The following is a 14,949-nucleotide window of genomic DNA, read 5'->3' on the forward strand; positions in this document are numbered from 1 at the left end:
GGTCTCCCTCGACGATTTTTACCATCCACGCTGCCCTACAATGCTAAATTTGTGATCCCTTGATGCCTCAGAACATGTCCTACCAACCGGTCCCTTCTTCTAGTCAAGTTGTGTCACAAACTCCTCTTCTCCCCAATTCTATTCAATACCTCCTCATTAGTTGTGTGATAACATCAGGGGTGCAAAAAAGTGACCGAAAAAGAAACAAGAAAGAAGATAGGGTAACAGTTAACGGGGAGATGTACATGAGTTCTCCTACACCCTCGTTTCAATCTTCTAGATTAGATTAGTACTTGTTCCATAGATCATGAATACGACACTTCGTAATGATGTGTAACGTGTCAGGTTAATAAAAGGTGTCTATACAAGATATTACATTACACAAAATATTACATGACACTTAATATTTTTAATTTTTTGTGGGGGTTGGGGAAATTACCCACTTAACTATATCCAAAAATTCATCTAATGGGTAGAAGGAGTTGTCATTAAGAAATTCTTTTAATTTGCTTTTAAATGCTATATGGCTATCTGTCAGACTTTTGATGCTATTAGGTAAGTGACCAAAGACTTTTGTGGCAGCATAATTTATCCCCTTCTGAGCCAGAGGTAGATTTAACGCTGAATAGTGAAGATCATCCTTTCTCCTAGTGTTGTAGCCATGTACACTGCTATTACTTTTGAATTCGTTCAGATTGTTAATAACAAATTTCATAAGTGAAATTGTGAGGCTACAGTGAAGATCTGTAGCTCTTTAAATAAGTGTCTGCAGGATGTTCTTGGACGAGCTCCAGCAATTATTCTGATTACACGCTTTTGTGCAATGAACACTCTTTTACTCAATGAGGAGTTACCCCGGAATATGATGCCATACGAAAGCAGAGAATGAAAATAGGCATGGTAAGCTAATTTACTCGGATGTATATCGCCAAATTTTGCAATGACCCTAATAGCATAAGTAGCTGAACTCAAACGTTTCAGCAGATCCTCAGTGTGTTTTTTCCAGTTCAACCCCTCAACAATGAATACACCTAGAAATAATGAATATTCTGCCTTAGCTACCGATTTCTGATCGAAGTCTATATTTATTAATGGTGTCATTCCATTTACTGTGTGGAACTGTATGTACTGTGTTTTGTCAAAGTTTAATGAGAGCCCATTTGCAGAGAACCACTTAACTGAAAAACATCGTTTACAATTTCACCAGTTAATTCTTGTCTGTTCAGTGTGATAGCTATACTTGTATCATCGGCAAAAAGTACCAGCTTTGCATCTTCGTGAATATAGAATGGCAAGTCATTAATATATATTAAGAACAGCAGAGGACCCAAGACTGAACCTTGCGGCACCCCATTCTTGATTATTCCTCAGTTTGAGAAATCACCAGTTTTTTGCATATTAAGTGAACTGCTTATTTCAGTTTTCTGTGCTTTTCCAGTTAGGTTTGATTTAAACCATTTGAGTGCTGTCCCATTCATACCACAGTACTTGAGCTTATTTAGCAGTATTCCATGATTTGCACAATCAAAAGCCTTTGAGAGATCACAAAAAATCCCAACGGGTGACTTCCAGTTACTCAGAGTATTTAATATTTCACTAGTGAAAGTATATATAGCATTTTCCATTGAAAAACCTTTCTGGAAACCAAACTGACATTTTGTTAAAACTTTATTTTTGCAAAGGTGTGAAGCTACTCTACAATTACATTACTTTTTTTACTGAATTTTGGATAAGGCAGTCAGAAGAGAGATTGGGCGGTAGTTGTTGACATCAGACGTATCCCCTTTTTATGCAGTGGTTTAACAATGGCGTACTTCAGTCTATCTGGGAAAATACCCTGCTTCAGAAAGCTATTACATATGTGGCTAAGAATCCCACTTATTTCTTGGGAACAAGCTTTTATTATCCTGCTGGAAATGCCATCAATTCCATGTGAGCTTTTATTCTTAAGAGGGTTTATTATCTTCCTAATTTCACAAGGAGTGGTGGGTGGAATTTCAGTTGTATCAAATGGTGTGGGTAAGGCCTCTTCCATTAACTGCCTTGCTTCTTCTACCAATTTCGTACTGTAACTAGGAGCGCCTGTGGAGGAATCAAGCAAGAAAGGTAGAGGGGAATGTGGAATTTACTTGCACCTCCAGACGCTTCTTCTGCTGCTCCCAAGGCTCGGTTGGTACAATGAGAGGTTGGTGTACTGGGGCTTTCAGCAAGGGATACTTGCTGTGTCACTGGGGAGACATGACCGTAGACCGGACACTGTCGCTAGCTGCAATCTCGAAGTAGCAAAGGTTTCGTGTGCGATTAGTGCTGTGGTTTGGTTGTCGTTGCTGCTTTTCTACTGAAAACTGACTTGCCGGAGAAGTAAGGAAAGCAAGCATAATTGTACTGTCACTCACTGCTACAACATTGCCACTAAAACACGGGACATTATTTTTTTATCGTTTCCAAAAATATTAAATCTAATCCAGCGAGCACCTCAGAAAACAACTACTGACAATGAAGACTAATGGCCATCCTACATCTTACAGAAGTATAGAATGGAACGTAAGTCTGTTAGCAATAATGTTCAGGCGATTTTGTCACAACATTTCACATCACGGATAAAAAAGGGAAAGTGTTTTATATAGAGCACAGTCTTCTGCTGTTGTTATAATGTTAACTGAAGCAGAGATAATTGACTGAATTCTGTCCTCAGTAATTATAGTACCTTCAGAAAAAGGAATAGTGTTCCCGTTTCCAGTGAGTACTGTAAGAAGCAACCTATTTCTTCCTTTGACCTCTGTGGAATTTTTTGGACTGCACCATGGCCGCAAACTCTAGAAAAATAATTCCACAGTCAGTTTTGATTCAGCCTAGCAGCCAATTCACTATGTGATGAAAAGTATCCGGACACCCCCCAAAACACACGTCTTTCATATTAGGTGCATTGTGCTGCCACCCACTGCCAGGCACTCTGTATCAGCGACCTCAGCAGTCATTAGACATTGTAAGAGAGCAGAATGGGGCGCTCCACAGAACTCACGGACCTGGAATGTGGTCAGGAGATTGGGTGTGTCTTGTTTTATACATCTATATGCGAGATTTCCACATTCTTAAACATCCCTAGGTCCACTGTTTCCAATGTGATAGTGAAGTGGAAACGTGAAGGGACATGTACAGCACAAAAGCATGCAGGCCGACCTCGTCTGTTGGCTGACATCTCAAGTTCTCATAGCACGTTATTAAGAATACACTGAAATTTGTTTGTGCACTGTCAGTCCATTGTTACTTTCCATTAATTCCTTGTAACTAGTGTGTCTCTTGCTATAAGGTTTGGAATTGGAAATCCATCCTTAAATTACTTCACCATTTTCATTACACTGATATAGGAATTAAAAGTTAAACAGTATTTTTAAAAGTATACATGAGCTGTGGTTCAGTTGCACCTAATTCATGAGCTGGTAGATATTTGCTGCTTGTTTGTTGTCCAAAATGGGGAGAGGGTTGGAGCAAGAGGATGACTTGCCCCTTAACATCTGGCATATGAAGTTTTTATTCATTACAGAATTCTTATACAAGCATAGAAGTGACTGGGTAACCAACAATTGAGATATTATAAGTTTTTTGTATTAACTATAAAATTTGGTATTTGTGGCCTGGTATGGTATGTCTTGAAATGGATCACTTCATTTATATAAAAAAAATGTAGTTTTAGAACCTTTAGAGAATGGTATCTTATGTACAGCAATGAACACAGATCTCTGACATTGCAATCTTGCCACCAAACTCAACTCAAATCTTAATATTAGTTTAATCATTGTAGATTTATTGGCTGATGTATTAGTCCTTTTGAGCCATTTTGTCATTAAAAAAGAGATTTACCACTCTAATTACATTTTCTGTTTCAGCTTGCTAAATGATGAAGCTTTCCATGGGCTTGAATGGGTTGAATTTCTGAGTCTGGCTGACAATGCATTGCCTGAAATTCCACAATATGTGCTAAAACGTATGCCACACATGAAAACTCTTGATATGGGCCGAAGCAAAATCAGTACTGTATTAGAAAATGATTTTAAGGTAAGTTAAATGCAATGATTTTCCATAATTAATTTTCATTGTTTCCAAGGTGCAATTTTAGGAAAAATTTAAAAGTACTTTGCAGATGAAATCAAGAGAACACTGTAGAACCGAAGATGACATGAGATCAGCTGGACTGGTGGAAGTGTGTGAAATGATTGATAAGCTTACAGGAGTAAGGAGAAAGAAATAAAGCAACTAAATAGAGTTTAGGTTGCATACGGATACTATATATATTTTCAATGATTGTCCAATTAAAAATGAAAGCTATTGATTCTTTTTTGCTGTTTAAAAAATGTTAAGGGCTTTTGTATTTCTTCATTGTGCCATTTCATTTGAGCATCAAGAATTTGAGAAATCTGAAACATAAAAGTGTACACACACACACATACACACACACACACACACTCTCTCTCTCTCTCTCTCTCTCTCTCTCTCTCTCTCTCTCTCTCTCTACACACACTATGCAGCCCTTCCTTCATTCACTGAGTTGTGAGTTTGATCTTTGATCATAAAGACAAACTTCAGGAAAATTGAGTTAGTCAAGATATCGAACAAAAGCAAATTATGAAGAAGAAAATACTGCAGTGTGCTTTATCAACAGTTCATTTTCATTAATTACATTCTGTTTGTGAATTGAAAGTTTATGATGGAATCTAATACTATGAACATAATAGATGCTGCTTCAAAAATCAGTTGCCCTGCCAATTAATTGTGCAGGTTTTGCTTATCAGCTATGCTTATCAATTACATATTTTTGAATAACAGGTATCACCTTACTCTAAGCTTAGATGTTACTTACAGCAACAGCTGTTCCTTAACTTACTCATTCATTCATGAATTAAAATGAAGGAAAAGGTATATGGATTTGGATAGACTCAAAGTGTACATTAACAAAGTGGAACAGCTGTTAAAATCTGTGTTAATAATTAACTATTACTAAACACGATAAAGTATTGTAAATAATTTAGGATTAAAGGAGGTCACTCATGGAATAGCGGAAGCATTGAGTAATTGACAAGTGTGCACAAAAGATAAAGAGAAAGAAAACTTCCTAGCTTATAAATCCTTTGACAAGCCAGAGGACACACCCACACATGCACACGCACACACAAACCTGTGCCCCTATGTGGTGCCAGTTAGACACATTGTGTTTCCAGCTGGCACAATATACAGACAATTGTATATTCTTGTAGATGTGTGTCTTTGTACCATAACTTGACAGACAATTTGTTTCGAAAGCTAGCAAGCTTCTGCTATTTGATGAGTGGTCTCCTTCGCTTCTAAATTATTTGCATTCTACCAGAACTTTCCTACTGTGTAAATTATGGTAAAATTAAAAAGAAAGTTTCTTCTTTGAACAGCCCTGCTGCTCCTTTATTTGCATTAAGTATCATCTGCTTATCTCCTGTATAGCTTTATAATTACATGACCACACTGATATTTATCAGACCTGTTTACATTGTGCATGTCTACCTTTCATGCAGCTAGCAGAAATGTTCAATCATAGAATCTAGATAATTAGATAACTTGTTCAAATATTGACTAATAAAAATATGTGTTTGATTTTATTTTAAAACTAGACTTCTCAGTTTTCTGTTAGACACTGGAATGTGAGTGTAATAATTTTGTAGTAGAAGGAAAACATTAGGCAAGATATTTAAATAGTCAATACTACAGCTGTGTGTAGAGTGAGTCATTAGCACAGATATGCGCAGAGGTGCAGGGTGACCTTATTTCTTTCATGTTGTAATTTTTAAAATTATTTTCTTATTTTAAATACTACAGCATTTTTGTATGATTGAATGCATGTGTTATTAATTTCGGGACACTTTCATCTCAGAGATACTGTATGTGTGTGTGTGTGTGTGTGTGTGTGTGTGTGTGTGTGTGTGTGTGTGTGTGTAAAGAAGTAGCTTTACAATCGTGCAGATGATTAGCAGGTTATCATATTCTTTACTAAAAAATTATGAATTATTTTTGCAAACTGACTTGTTCCTCTAACAAGACTTCACAATATGACCCATCCCACATGCATGTACCAATCTAACTACATATTTATGTTATTTTTGTGTTCTTCAGAAAGTGTGTAAGACTAGTCAATGAATTTTTTGATGGAAACTCAAGAAGATCTCCTCACTTAGTCAGTTACTTGCACATTCTGTTATGTTTTACTTGCTATGAAGTGGAGTGTTTATTTCATTTCATAAATTATCTGACTAGCTTGGCACTTAGTTTTGTAACTACTGATCTTTGTGTATGGAATTAGCTTTTTGTTTTCTGGAGAACACAGATTTTGGTTTCACTGCACTCTGTCTTATAAAATTTGTCATTGTCACCAATGCCAATTTTAGTTTTAAGTCTTCATAGTACTCTCCAAGTTTGTCCTGGAAACAGAGGAAATTATGTGTGCTGTAAGTCACAATGATGAACACAATAGCTTTTGTCTTGGAGTTCAGCAATATTGAAATGACTACTGATAAAATACTGTTCGTCTTAATGATTAATAATTTGTTCATTTTCTACTCTTCATAGATATTGTTAGTTGACAACACATGAAAGATTGATTGTGCCTTTCAATCTGCATTCACTATATTAAACCTTTTTGCTTCTTACAGAACACTGCAGTAACATTGTTTTCTCAAGATTATACTCTTTGCATGACTAACTGGAGTGAAGTGAAATGTAATATACTGGTACTTTTTTTTTCTTTTTACAGAGTGTTCCAGAGCTTCAGCATCTATTTCTTCCAGGAAATATGATTTCAAAACTGGAAAAGAACTGCATACCTTACATTCTTCGCCATCTACATATTGGACGGAACAGAATTGAGAGCCTAAATGGAAGTCTCAGGTATGAAAAAATTTATGTTTTCACCTGATGATTCAAATACTGTATATTACTCACCTGTCATTTCCATTTCCCCTTGTACAATATGCTATACTATTATCTCACGTGTAAACTGTCAGATTTCAAAAATTGAAAATCAGTATTTGTGTGTGAAATATATTACCTGTAAAAACGGTTTTACTTAGAAACTTATTATCTATTTCATGTCACTGTGGCAGCTTCACAAATTATGCATAATTCTATCGAGAGATGAAGGGTAGAAAGTATTGATTACTGTTGGTGAGTTTAGCTCAAAAATGGTTCAAATGGCTCCAAGCACCATGGGATTTAACATCTGAGGTCATGAGTCCCCTAGACTTAGAACTACTTAAATCCAACAAACCTTAGGACATCAAACACATCCATGCCTGAGGCAGGATTCAAACCTGCGACCATAGCAGCAGCGCAGTTCTGGACTGAAGTGCCTAGAACTGCTCGGTCACAGCGGCCAGCGAATTTAGCTCCTTAGGAGGAAAGTGTTTCTAGAAAAAATTGTTCCAAAATATTTACTTTAGCCTTCGTACAAACATAGGTGAAATAATAATAAATTTTGAAGCTGGCCACTTCAAGAATTTCTTTTCCTGGTCTTATGACTTCATGTCTTAAAACTTTGAATATCTGTTGAAATGAGTGAAAGTAACTGGACCATCCTGTCAGCTATGTGTATTTTGTACAGATTTGAAAAGTCCTGTTAGTAACAAGCTCAGTCATTTCCATTGTACCCAGTTGATGTAGCATCATGTATAAGACACTGGACTCGTATGCAAGAGGACCATGAGCTGCATCCCCTTTGGGCAATTCTGACAGTTTTTCTATTGTTTCCCCAAATTGTTCGAAGCAAATTCCATGATGGTCCTTAAAGAAGAGCACTGTCATTTTTGATTCTTCATTTGATTCAAGGTTTAATTTTTATATTTTTGTTATGGTACCCATATTTCATAGATCCATAAATGTAGACAAGTATGTTGAATACAAAGAACAGTGATTGTAGCAACAAGAGCAACATAGTATTTGTAGGAATCACATGGCACTTTACAATGAGTAATGAGTTTCATTCCCATTTACTGCCTAATAGCAAATGAAATACATACAGTTCTTGAGTGATACATAATTATCCATACAGATATTTAAAATAACAAAATGATAAACAGATTTTATCATTAAATGCCATACAACATCTGCTTTATATTCTTTAATTACATGTATATTACATGATATAAGGTATTATTTAGTTGTTAAGCTGATATTCAATTCCTGGTTATGTCAGAGATTTGTTTCATTTGAGGGACTGGATGTTTGTGTTGTCCACATCACTTCATCTCATCTTCATTGAGACGCAAGTCATCGAATTGGCATCAAACAGAATGACTCACACCAGACAGCCAAACAACACCAGAAGAAGTCTCCTGAGCAATAATGCCATATGATCATTTCATTTAATTGTTGTCATTGTTGTGGTCTTCAGACCTAGACTGGTTTGATGCAGCTCTCCATAATACTCTAGGGGGCTTATGGGCGCTCAACTCCATAATACTCTATCCTGTGCAAGCTTCTTCATCTCTGAGTAACTATTGTAACCCACATCCTTCTGAATCTGCTTACTGTATTCATGTCTTGGCACAGGCACCAACTCTATGTTGCCTGAGGGGGCCCAAGCCCCCTCAAAAATTCGCTTTAAGAAAGTTACTAGTTATATTATGCTTTTTAAACTCACAAAATTATTTGGAATTTTTTATTTTCCTTGTTTGATGATAGTTACCTCTTAAAATACATCCAGTAATGAGGTAAAACAAATAATTATCAAGGTAGTAAGCAGGTTAACTGAAAACAAGTGATGTGGGTACACGTAGAATTTGTCCCGGTGCTTGAACCTTTGGGTAAAGTCTGGTGCCAGCGGGCCAGTGTTGCAGCCACAGCAATATCAAAAGGACTGGAGCAGAAGTGCCTGGAACCTTTCACCTTGCATCACCTTGACGCTTTGAGACATTATGATGCTGATGATATATAAAGCCCACCGTTTTGTTGCAGTCATTCAGTGTGGATAGTTTCATTCAGTGGATGCTGCAGACGTGTTTAGTGTTCTGACTTTAGTGTCTAGTGGACTATTTTATATGACTATATTTTATTCGTTTACTTTAGTCTCTTAGTGCATTATGAATTAAGTTTGCAATGGATCAGTTTGTTACCAAAAAGGCACACTTCAAAGTTGACGATACTGCAAGCCAACCTCCAACAATTATTGTGTCGTCAATTGCTTTGTTGTCTTCAGCGAGAACTGTTCACAGCTGAAACCTGGACAATCTGGTAAGGGAAGACCATGTCAGAAGTCTTGGTTGATCAAATATACATAGCTAGAATATGAAGCATCTACTGAAAAAGTTTCAGCAAAACCTGCGAAGAGGCAGATGCTAAAAATCTATTACAATTTTCTTCAAAAAAAGAAGATTCATTTACATCCATATGGTTTTCTAACTGCAAAAAGGATTTGGAAAAATCTGTATTCATGAAAATACGTTTACATATAAAGCAGGTTTTCTGAAACTAAATTCTATCATTAACTGAAGTGTGGCCTCCCAATTCAATGAACACTTAGATAGTGATATGAAGAAAGGCTGTTTAGCTCTTGAGACAGTTTTTACTACCGTGCAATTTCTATGCTGACAAGGACTAGCAATTAGAGGGCACATAGATGTAAACTCGAATTTTTTTTCAATTGTTGGAACTCTGAAAGAATGACATACCTGAGTTTAAAGATTGGTTAGAGAGTTCATTGTATAAGTGGACATCCCACAATATAATTGATCTACTAGGAAACTCTGTGTTGAGAAAGGTATTGGCTTCAGTGAAGAAGACTGAACATTTTTCTATCATGGTTGACAAAGAAAGTGATTCTTCGATTCATGAGCAAGTGTCATTTTGTATTCACACTTTCCATGATTCCTTTATCATCAATGAAGACTTTATTGGTTTATATGAGACCCCAAACACTGAATCACAAACTCTGTTTAGTATTTTAAAAGACAATTTTGCTCATCCTGATTTGTCAGTGGATAACTTAAGAGGACAGTGCTATGATGGTGCCTCAAATATGAGAGCTAAGTTCAAAGGACGAAAAAGTTAGTTTTAGATATACAACCTAAAGCACGTTATGTGCACCACACTGCTAACTGTTTAAACTTAGCAATTGCAGACAGTCTTCTAGAGCTTTTTCAAAACATTTTCTGCACGGGACAAAACAGAGGCAGGTTACAAATGTGCAGGCTACCTTGAGTGAATGTTACAATTCAAGTATTATTTCTTTTTACATCTTTATTGCCATGCAATGAACCCATGTAGAGGATGTCAATGAAAAAATTCAATGCACTCATCTAAGTGTTGCTGATCTGGAAAAAATGTATGAGGGCTTGATTTGTATATTGAATGGAAGGCGTAATAGTTTTGAACACTTTCGGGAATTGTGTTTAAAAGAAAAAACTTCACAAGTTGATGATCCTTCACTTCCTCAGAATCGAAGTATACCAAAGAAGTATGAAAACAATGAAGCCAGTTCACTGCACACTTTCAAAACCCCGAATGAATACTATAAAGCTGTTTACATTGAAGTTCGTGAAATGGTGCAATATTGTATTACTGAGCAGTTTGCTTCAACTGGACTCACAGAGGTCAATGCAGTTGAACTGTTGTGACTCGCTGATCTTTCAAACTGCCGCCACGCAGTTACGCGCGTCCTCTACATGTGGCGCTGTCTGCCAGCCATACAGCAGCAGCGCCACCTAAGCACCCAGCCAGCCAGTGGCCGCTAGACTTGGACTCAGTTATGATTTGACTGTTAAAGTGTACACACGTCTTACTCTATTTACTTGATCTGTGACTTTCATGTATTGCGTCTTCCTTGAAATATATTTGTTCAACTTGAAGTTATTATGACGAGGTAGTGATTTTTCTTTTCCATCGTTGACCCACATGTTTCCATGGCTACTTTAGAGCAACTATTGCAGGGTCTCATAGAACAGCAAACGTTTCTCACAACAAATGCGATTCATGATTTTGTTGTGGCATCAAATGCGAGGCGTCTCTCGTTGTTGTCTCTATCTACTTTTCCTCCTTCCGACAAGACGGTGGAAGACTGGTCTGATTACGAAAAACGTTTTCAACAGCACTTCTTGGCATTTCATGTCACGGATGAACAAACAGGTAAGTCTCTGTTCCTTTCATGGATTTCACCTCAAATGTATCAGTTGTTGTCGCAATTGGCTCCTTTGAAAGATCCTGCATCTTTGTCCTTTGCTGAAATGTGCTCACTTCTGTCCGTCTATTTTCAAAAGCAAACGCATGTGGTAGCCTCTCATGTTGCCTTTTATCATTGTCAAAAACAACCAAATCAATCCTATCGTGCTTGGGCTGCTGAACTTCACGGCCTCAGTAGAAAGTGTCAATTTGTTACTGAAGTTCACAAAGAATCCTACGCCGATTCCATGGTACGGGATGCTATTATCTGATCGGCGCCCGACAAAGAAGTTAGGCAACGTGCCCTTCAGTTGGCAAATTCGACTCTAGATGAAGTCCTATCCATTGCTCAGTCTTTTGAAATTTCTCGCACCGCTGGAGCACAAATAGAGGCATGGGGCGATGCCGGGGACATAAAACCTCTGTGCGATGTTGACGAAGCGTGTGACGTGTCCCCGCCGGCCGACGTGGCCGCAGTACGCTACCAAGTGCAGCCTCGGCCTAACCGTAAACAAACCTCTAAGAAACTGCAGCAAAACCCACGGCAGCTTCCTTTATGTCCGCGGTGTTTTACAAAACATTCACGAGAAGATTGTCCACAACGTTGGGCCATGTGTCACAAATGCAAAAAAAAGGTTCATGCGTCATCCGTTTGCAAATTTGACTGCATACGTGATGTTCATGAAAATGATGCCGATTCTGATTCTGTGTTGTCTGTCAATTGTACTTCTTCCCTTTAAGGGATGTTATTCCTCACTGTCCAAATACTTGGACAAGATGCTCACATGCAGGTGGATACTGGTTCTGCTGCCACTATCATCAATTCTCAGACGTATCTTCAGTTGGGTTCTCCAATCCTGTCACCTGTCACTAGGCAATTACGGGGTTACAATAAACAGAATATTTCTCTCTTGGGACAATTTGATGCTGGGGTATCTTACAAATCTGTCGTTCGCACGGTTCCCATATTTGTGGTCGACCATAGTAACATGGGGAATCTTTTTGGTTTTGATGCCTTTTGCGTTTTTGGGTTCTCCATAGATGACTCTGTCAGTATCGTCTCTGATGCTATTCCTCATTCTCAACTGGATTCCTTGTCGATGACATTTTCGTCCCCTTTTTCTCCTGGGTTAGGCTGTGCAAACGACTTTGAAGCTCACGTCACGCTCAAACCAACTGCTCGGCCTAAGTTTTTTCGGGCTCGGCCCATTCCTGTGGCCCTTTGTGATCAGGTCAGATGGGAGCTGGATCGTCTCACTGCTTCAGGGGTCTTGCTTCCTGTCACTTCCAGTGAGTGGTCCTCTCCTGTCGTTGTCGTTGCTAAGCCAAATGGTGATTTTCCTCTCTGTGGCGATTTCAAAGCCACTGCAAATGCTCAATGCCTTATTGACACTTACCCTATGCCTCGACCTGAAGAATTGTTCACTAAACTTGCTGGAGGCCAATATTTTTCTAAACTTGACCTGTCAGAAGCTTATCATCAACTTCCTCTCGACGCTGCTTCCTGGCAGTTTCTGGTCCTTAACATGCCTTTTGGCCTCTATCAATACCAACGATTGCCATTCGGGGTTGCCAGCGCCCCTACTCTCTTTCAGCGATTCTTGGATCAATTATTGCTCACTGTCCCTGGGTGTATAAATTACCAGGACGACATTGTTGTCACTGGCTCCACCACTGACGAACATCTTCAAAATCTCTGCACACTTTTTCATGTCTTACAGACTGCTGGTCTTAAGTGTAATCTTCAGAAATCAAAATTTTTTCAGGCGTCTATCACGTACTTGGGGTTTCAACTCACTCGGGATGGTATTCGTCTGCTTCAGCAAACTGTCGCTGCAATTGATGCCCTTCCTCGCCTAACATCTATTAAGGAACTGCAGGCCTTCTTGGGGAAAATAGCATACTATCACAAGTTTTTACTGTCTGCTGCTTCGGTGGCTCAGCCATTGCATCGCCTGTTGCATAAAATCGTGACTTTTCACTGGTCTGCGTAATGCGATGCGGCTTTCCAGAAATTGAAGACTATGCTGAAACAGGCCCCGTGCCTGGCTACTTATCGACCTGGCCAACATCTTGTTCTTGCCAAGGTTGCCTCTCAATACGGGGTCGGTGCAGTCCTTGCGCACCGTTTTTCTGACGGTTCTGAACAACCCATTGCTTATGCCTCCAAAACGCTCACAGATGCCCAACAAAAGTATTCTCAAATTGAAAAAGAAGCTTTGGCCATTATTTATGCTCTTCATAAGTTTGGTGTTTTTCTCTATGGTTCCAAATTTCATCTTGTTATGGATCACAAACCACTTGTTTCCTTGTTTCATCCATGAACGTCACTTCCCGACAAGGCTGCACACCGACTCCAGCGTTGGGCTCTTTATTTGTCTCGTTTCAATTATGAAATTCATTTCCAGCCGACGGCTCAACATGCGAATGCTGATGCACTGTCTCACCTTCCCATGGGTCCTGATAATGGCATTCAATAGGGACGAACTTTCGTGTTTCCACCTGGATGTTGACGAGCAGCGGGTTGTAGACAGGTTCCCCATCACCGGGGACCGACTGGCAGTTGCTACAGGTTCTGACCCTACCCTCTCCCGGATTTTACGCTGTATTCAGAAGGGTTGGCCAGATTGTCCGTCTGCTAAGACTTCTGATCCATTGCATTACCGCCTCACGGCTAGGGATGGTGTTATCCTCCTTTCCACCAAAAATGCTTCGCTGCATATTGTGGTACCTGCGTCTTTGCGTGCTTCGGTCTTGCGCCTCCTTCACCAAGGGCACTGGGGTGTCTCTCGCACAAAATCTCTGGCGTGCTGTCATGTGTACTGGCCCGGCATTGACTCTGAAATCACACACATGGTCGCTGCCTGCGGCCCTTGTGCGTTACAGGCCACTGCCCCGAAGTCATCTTTGTCACCGTGGTCTTTGCCTGAGAAGCCCTGGGAGCATATTCATGCTGACTTAATGAGACCTTTTTTAGGTACTTATTGGCTTCTCGTTATTGATGCCTACTCTAACTTTCCTTTCATTGTCCGTTGCACGTCGCCTACCACCGCGTCAACCACCAATGCTCTAGCTCGCATTTTCTCTTTGGAAGGCCTTCCCTCTACTCTTGTTACTGATAATGGTCCGCAATTTGCCTCCTCCAATTTTGTGGATTTTTGTGCCTGTCATGGTGTCATGCATGTCACGGCCCCTCTGTTCCATCCACAGTCATACGGTGAGGCTGAACGATTGGTCCACACATTTAAGGCTCAGATGAGGAAACTCCTGACTTCTTATTCTGATGATGTGCTTCTCCAATTTCTGGCTTCTTACCATTTCACCCCCATGGGCGACCACAGCCTGGCTGAGCTCTTACATGGCCGACAGCCCTGCGTGCTACTTCATCTTCTGCGGCCTTCCACCTCACGGCCGCGGGTGCCTTCGCTTGGCCGGTTCACCGCCGATGACCTTGTATGGGTACAGGGATATGGCAGGGGGCCAAAATGGAGTCCTGGCCACATCTTATGACACCATGGCCGACGCCTGTATGAAATCCAGACGGACATAGGTGTTGCAGTGCGTCATTCGGACCAGCTTCAGACTCGTGTGCCAGCAACGCCTGTTCCGGATGCCGCTACACCACCTTCGGCTCTACCTGACACTCAGGATACTGGAATCTCTCATTACTCACAACGCAGTCCTCTCACCATCATATCGGTGCCAGCACAAGAACTGACGCCACCAGGAGATGTGCCCATGCAGGAACCAGATGACCATCATCTGTTGGAGCAACTC

At 39.7% G+C, this 14,949-nt stretch overlaps 1 protein-coding gene across 1 annotated transcript in view; it reads left to right on the forward strand.

The window, feature by feature from the left end:
• The window catches only part of LOC126413059 (leucine-rich repeat and death domain-containing protein 1), a 219,069-nt gene that overhangs the window by 141,389 nt on the left and 62,731 nt on the right, over positions 1-14,949 (forward strand). Inside the window, exons 2-3 of the mRNA XM_050082959.1 lie at positions 3,888-4,056; positions 6,776-6,909. Of these exons, the coding sequence (XP_049938916.1) occupies positions 3,888-4,056; positions 6,776-6,909 (303 nt within the window). The remainder of the gene's footprint in view (positions 1-3,887; positions 4,057-6,775; positions 6,910-14,949) is intronic.

This window comes from Schistocerca serialis, chromosome 1 (assembly GCF_023864345.2).
Source record: "Schistocerca serialis cubense isolate TAMUIC-IGC-003099 chromosome 1, iqSchSeri2.2, whole genome shotgun sequence".
Classification (NCBI taxonomy): Eukaryota; Metazoa; Arthropoda; class Insecta; order Orthoptera; family Acrididae; genus Schistocerca; species Schistocerca serialis.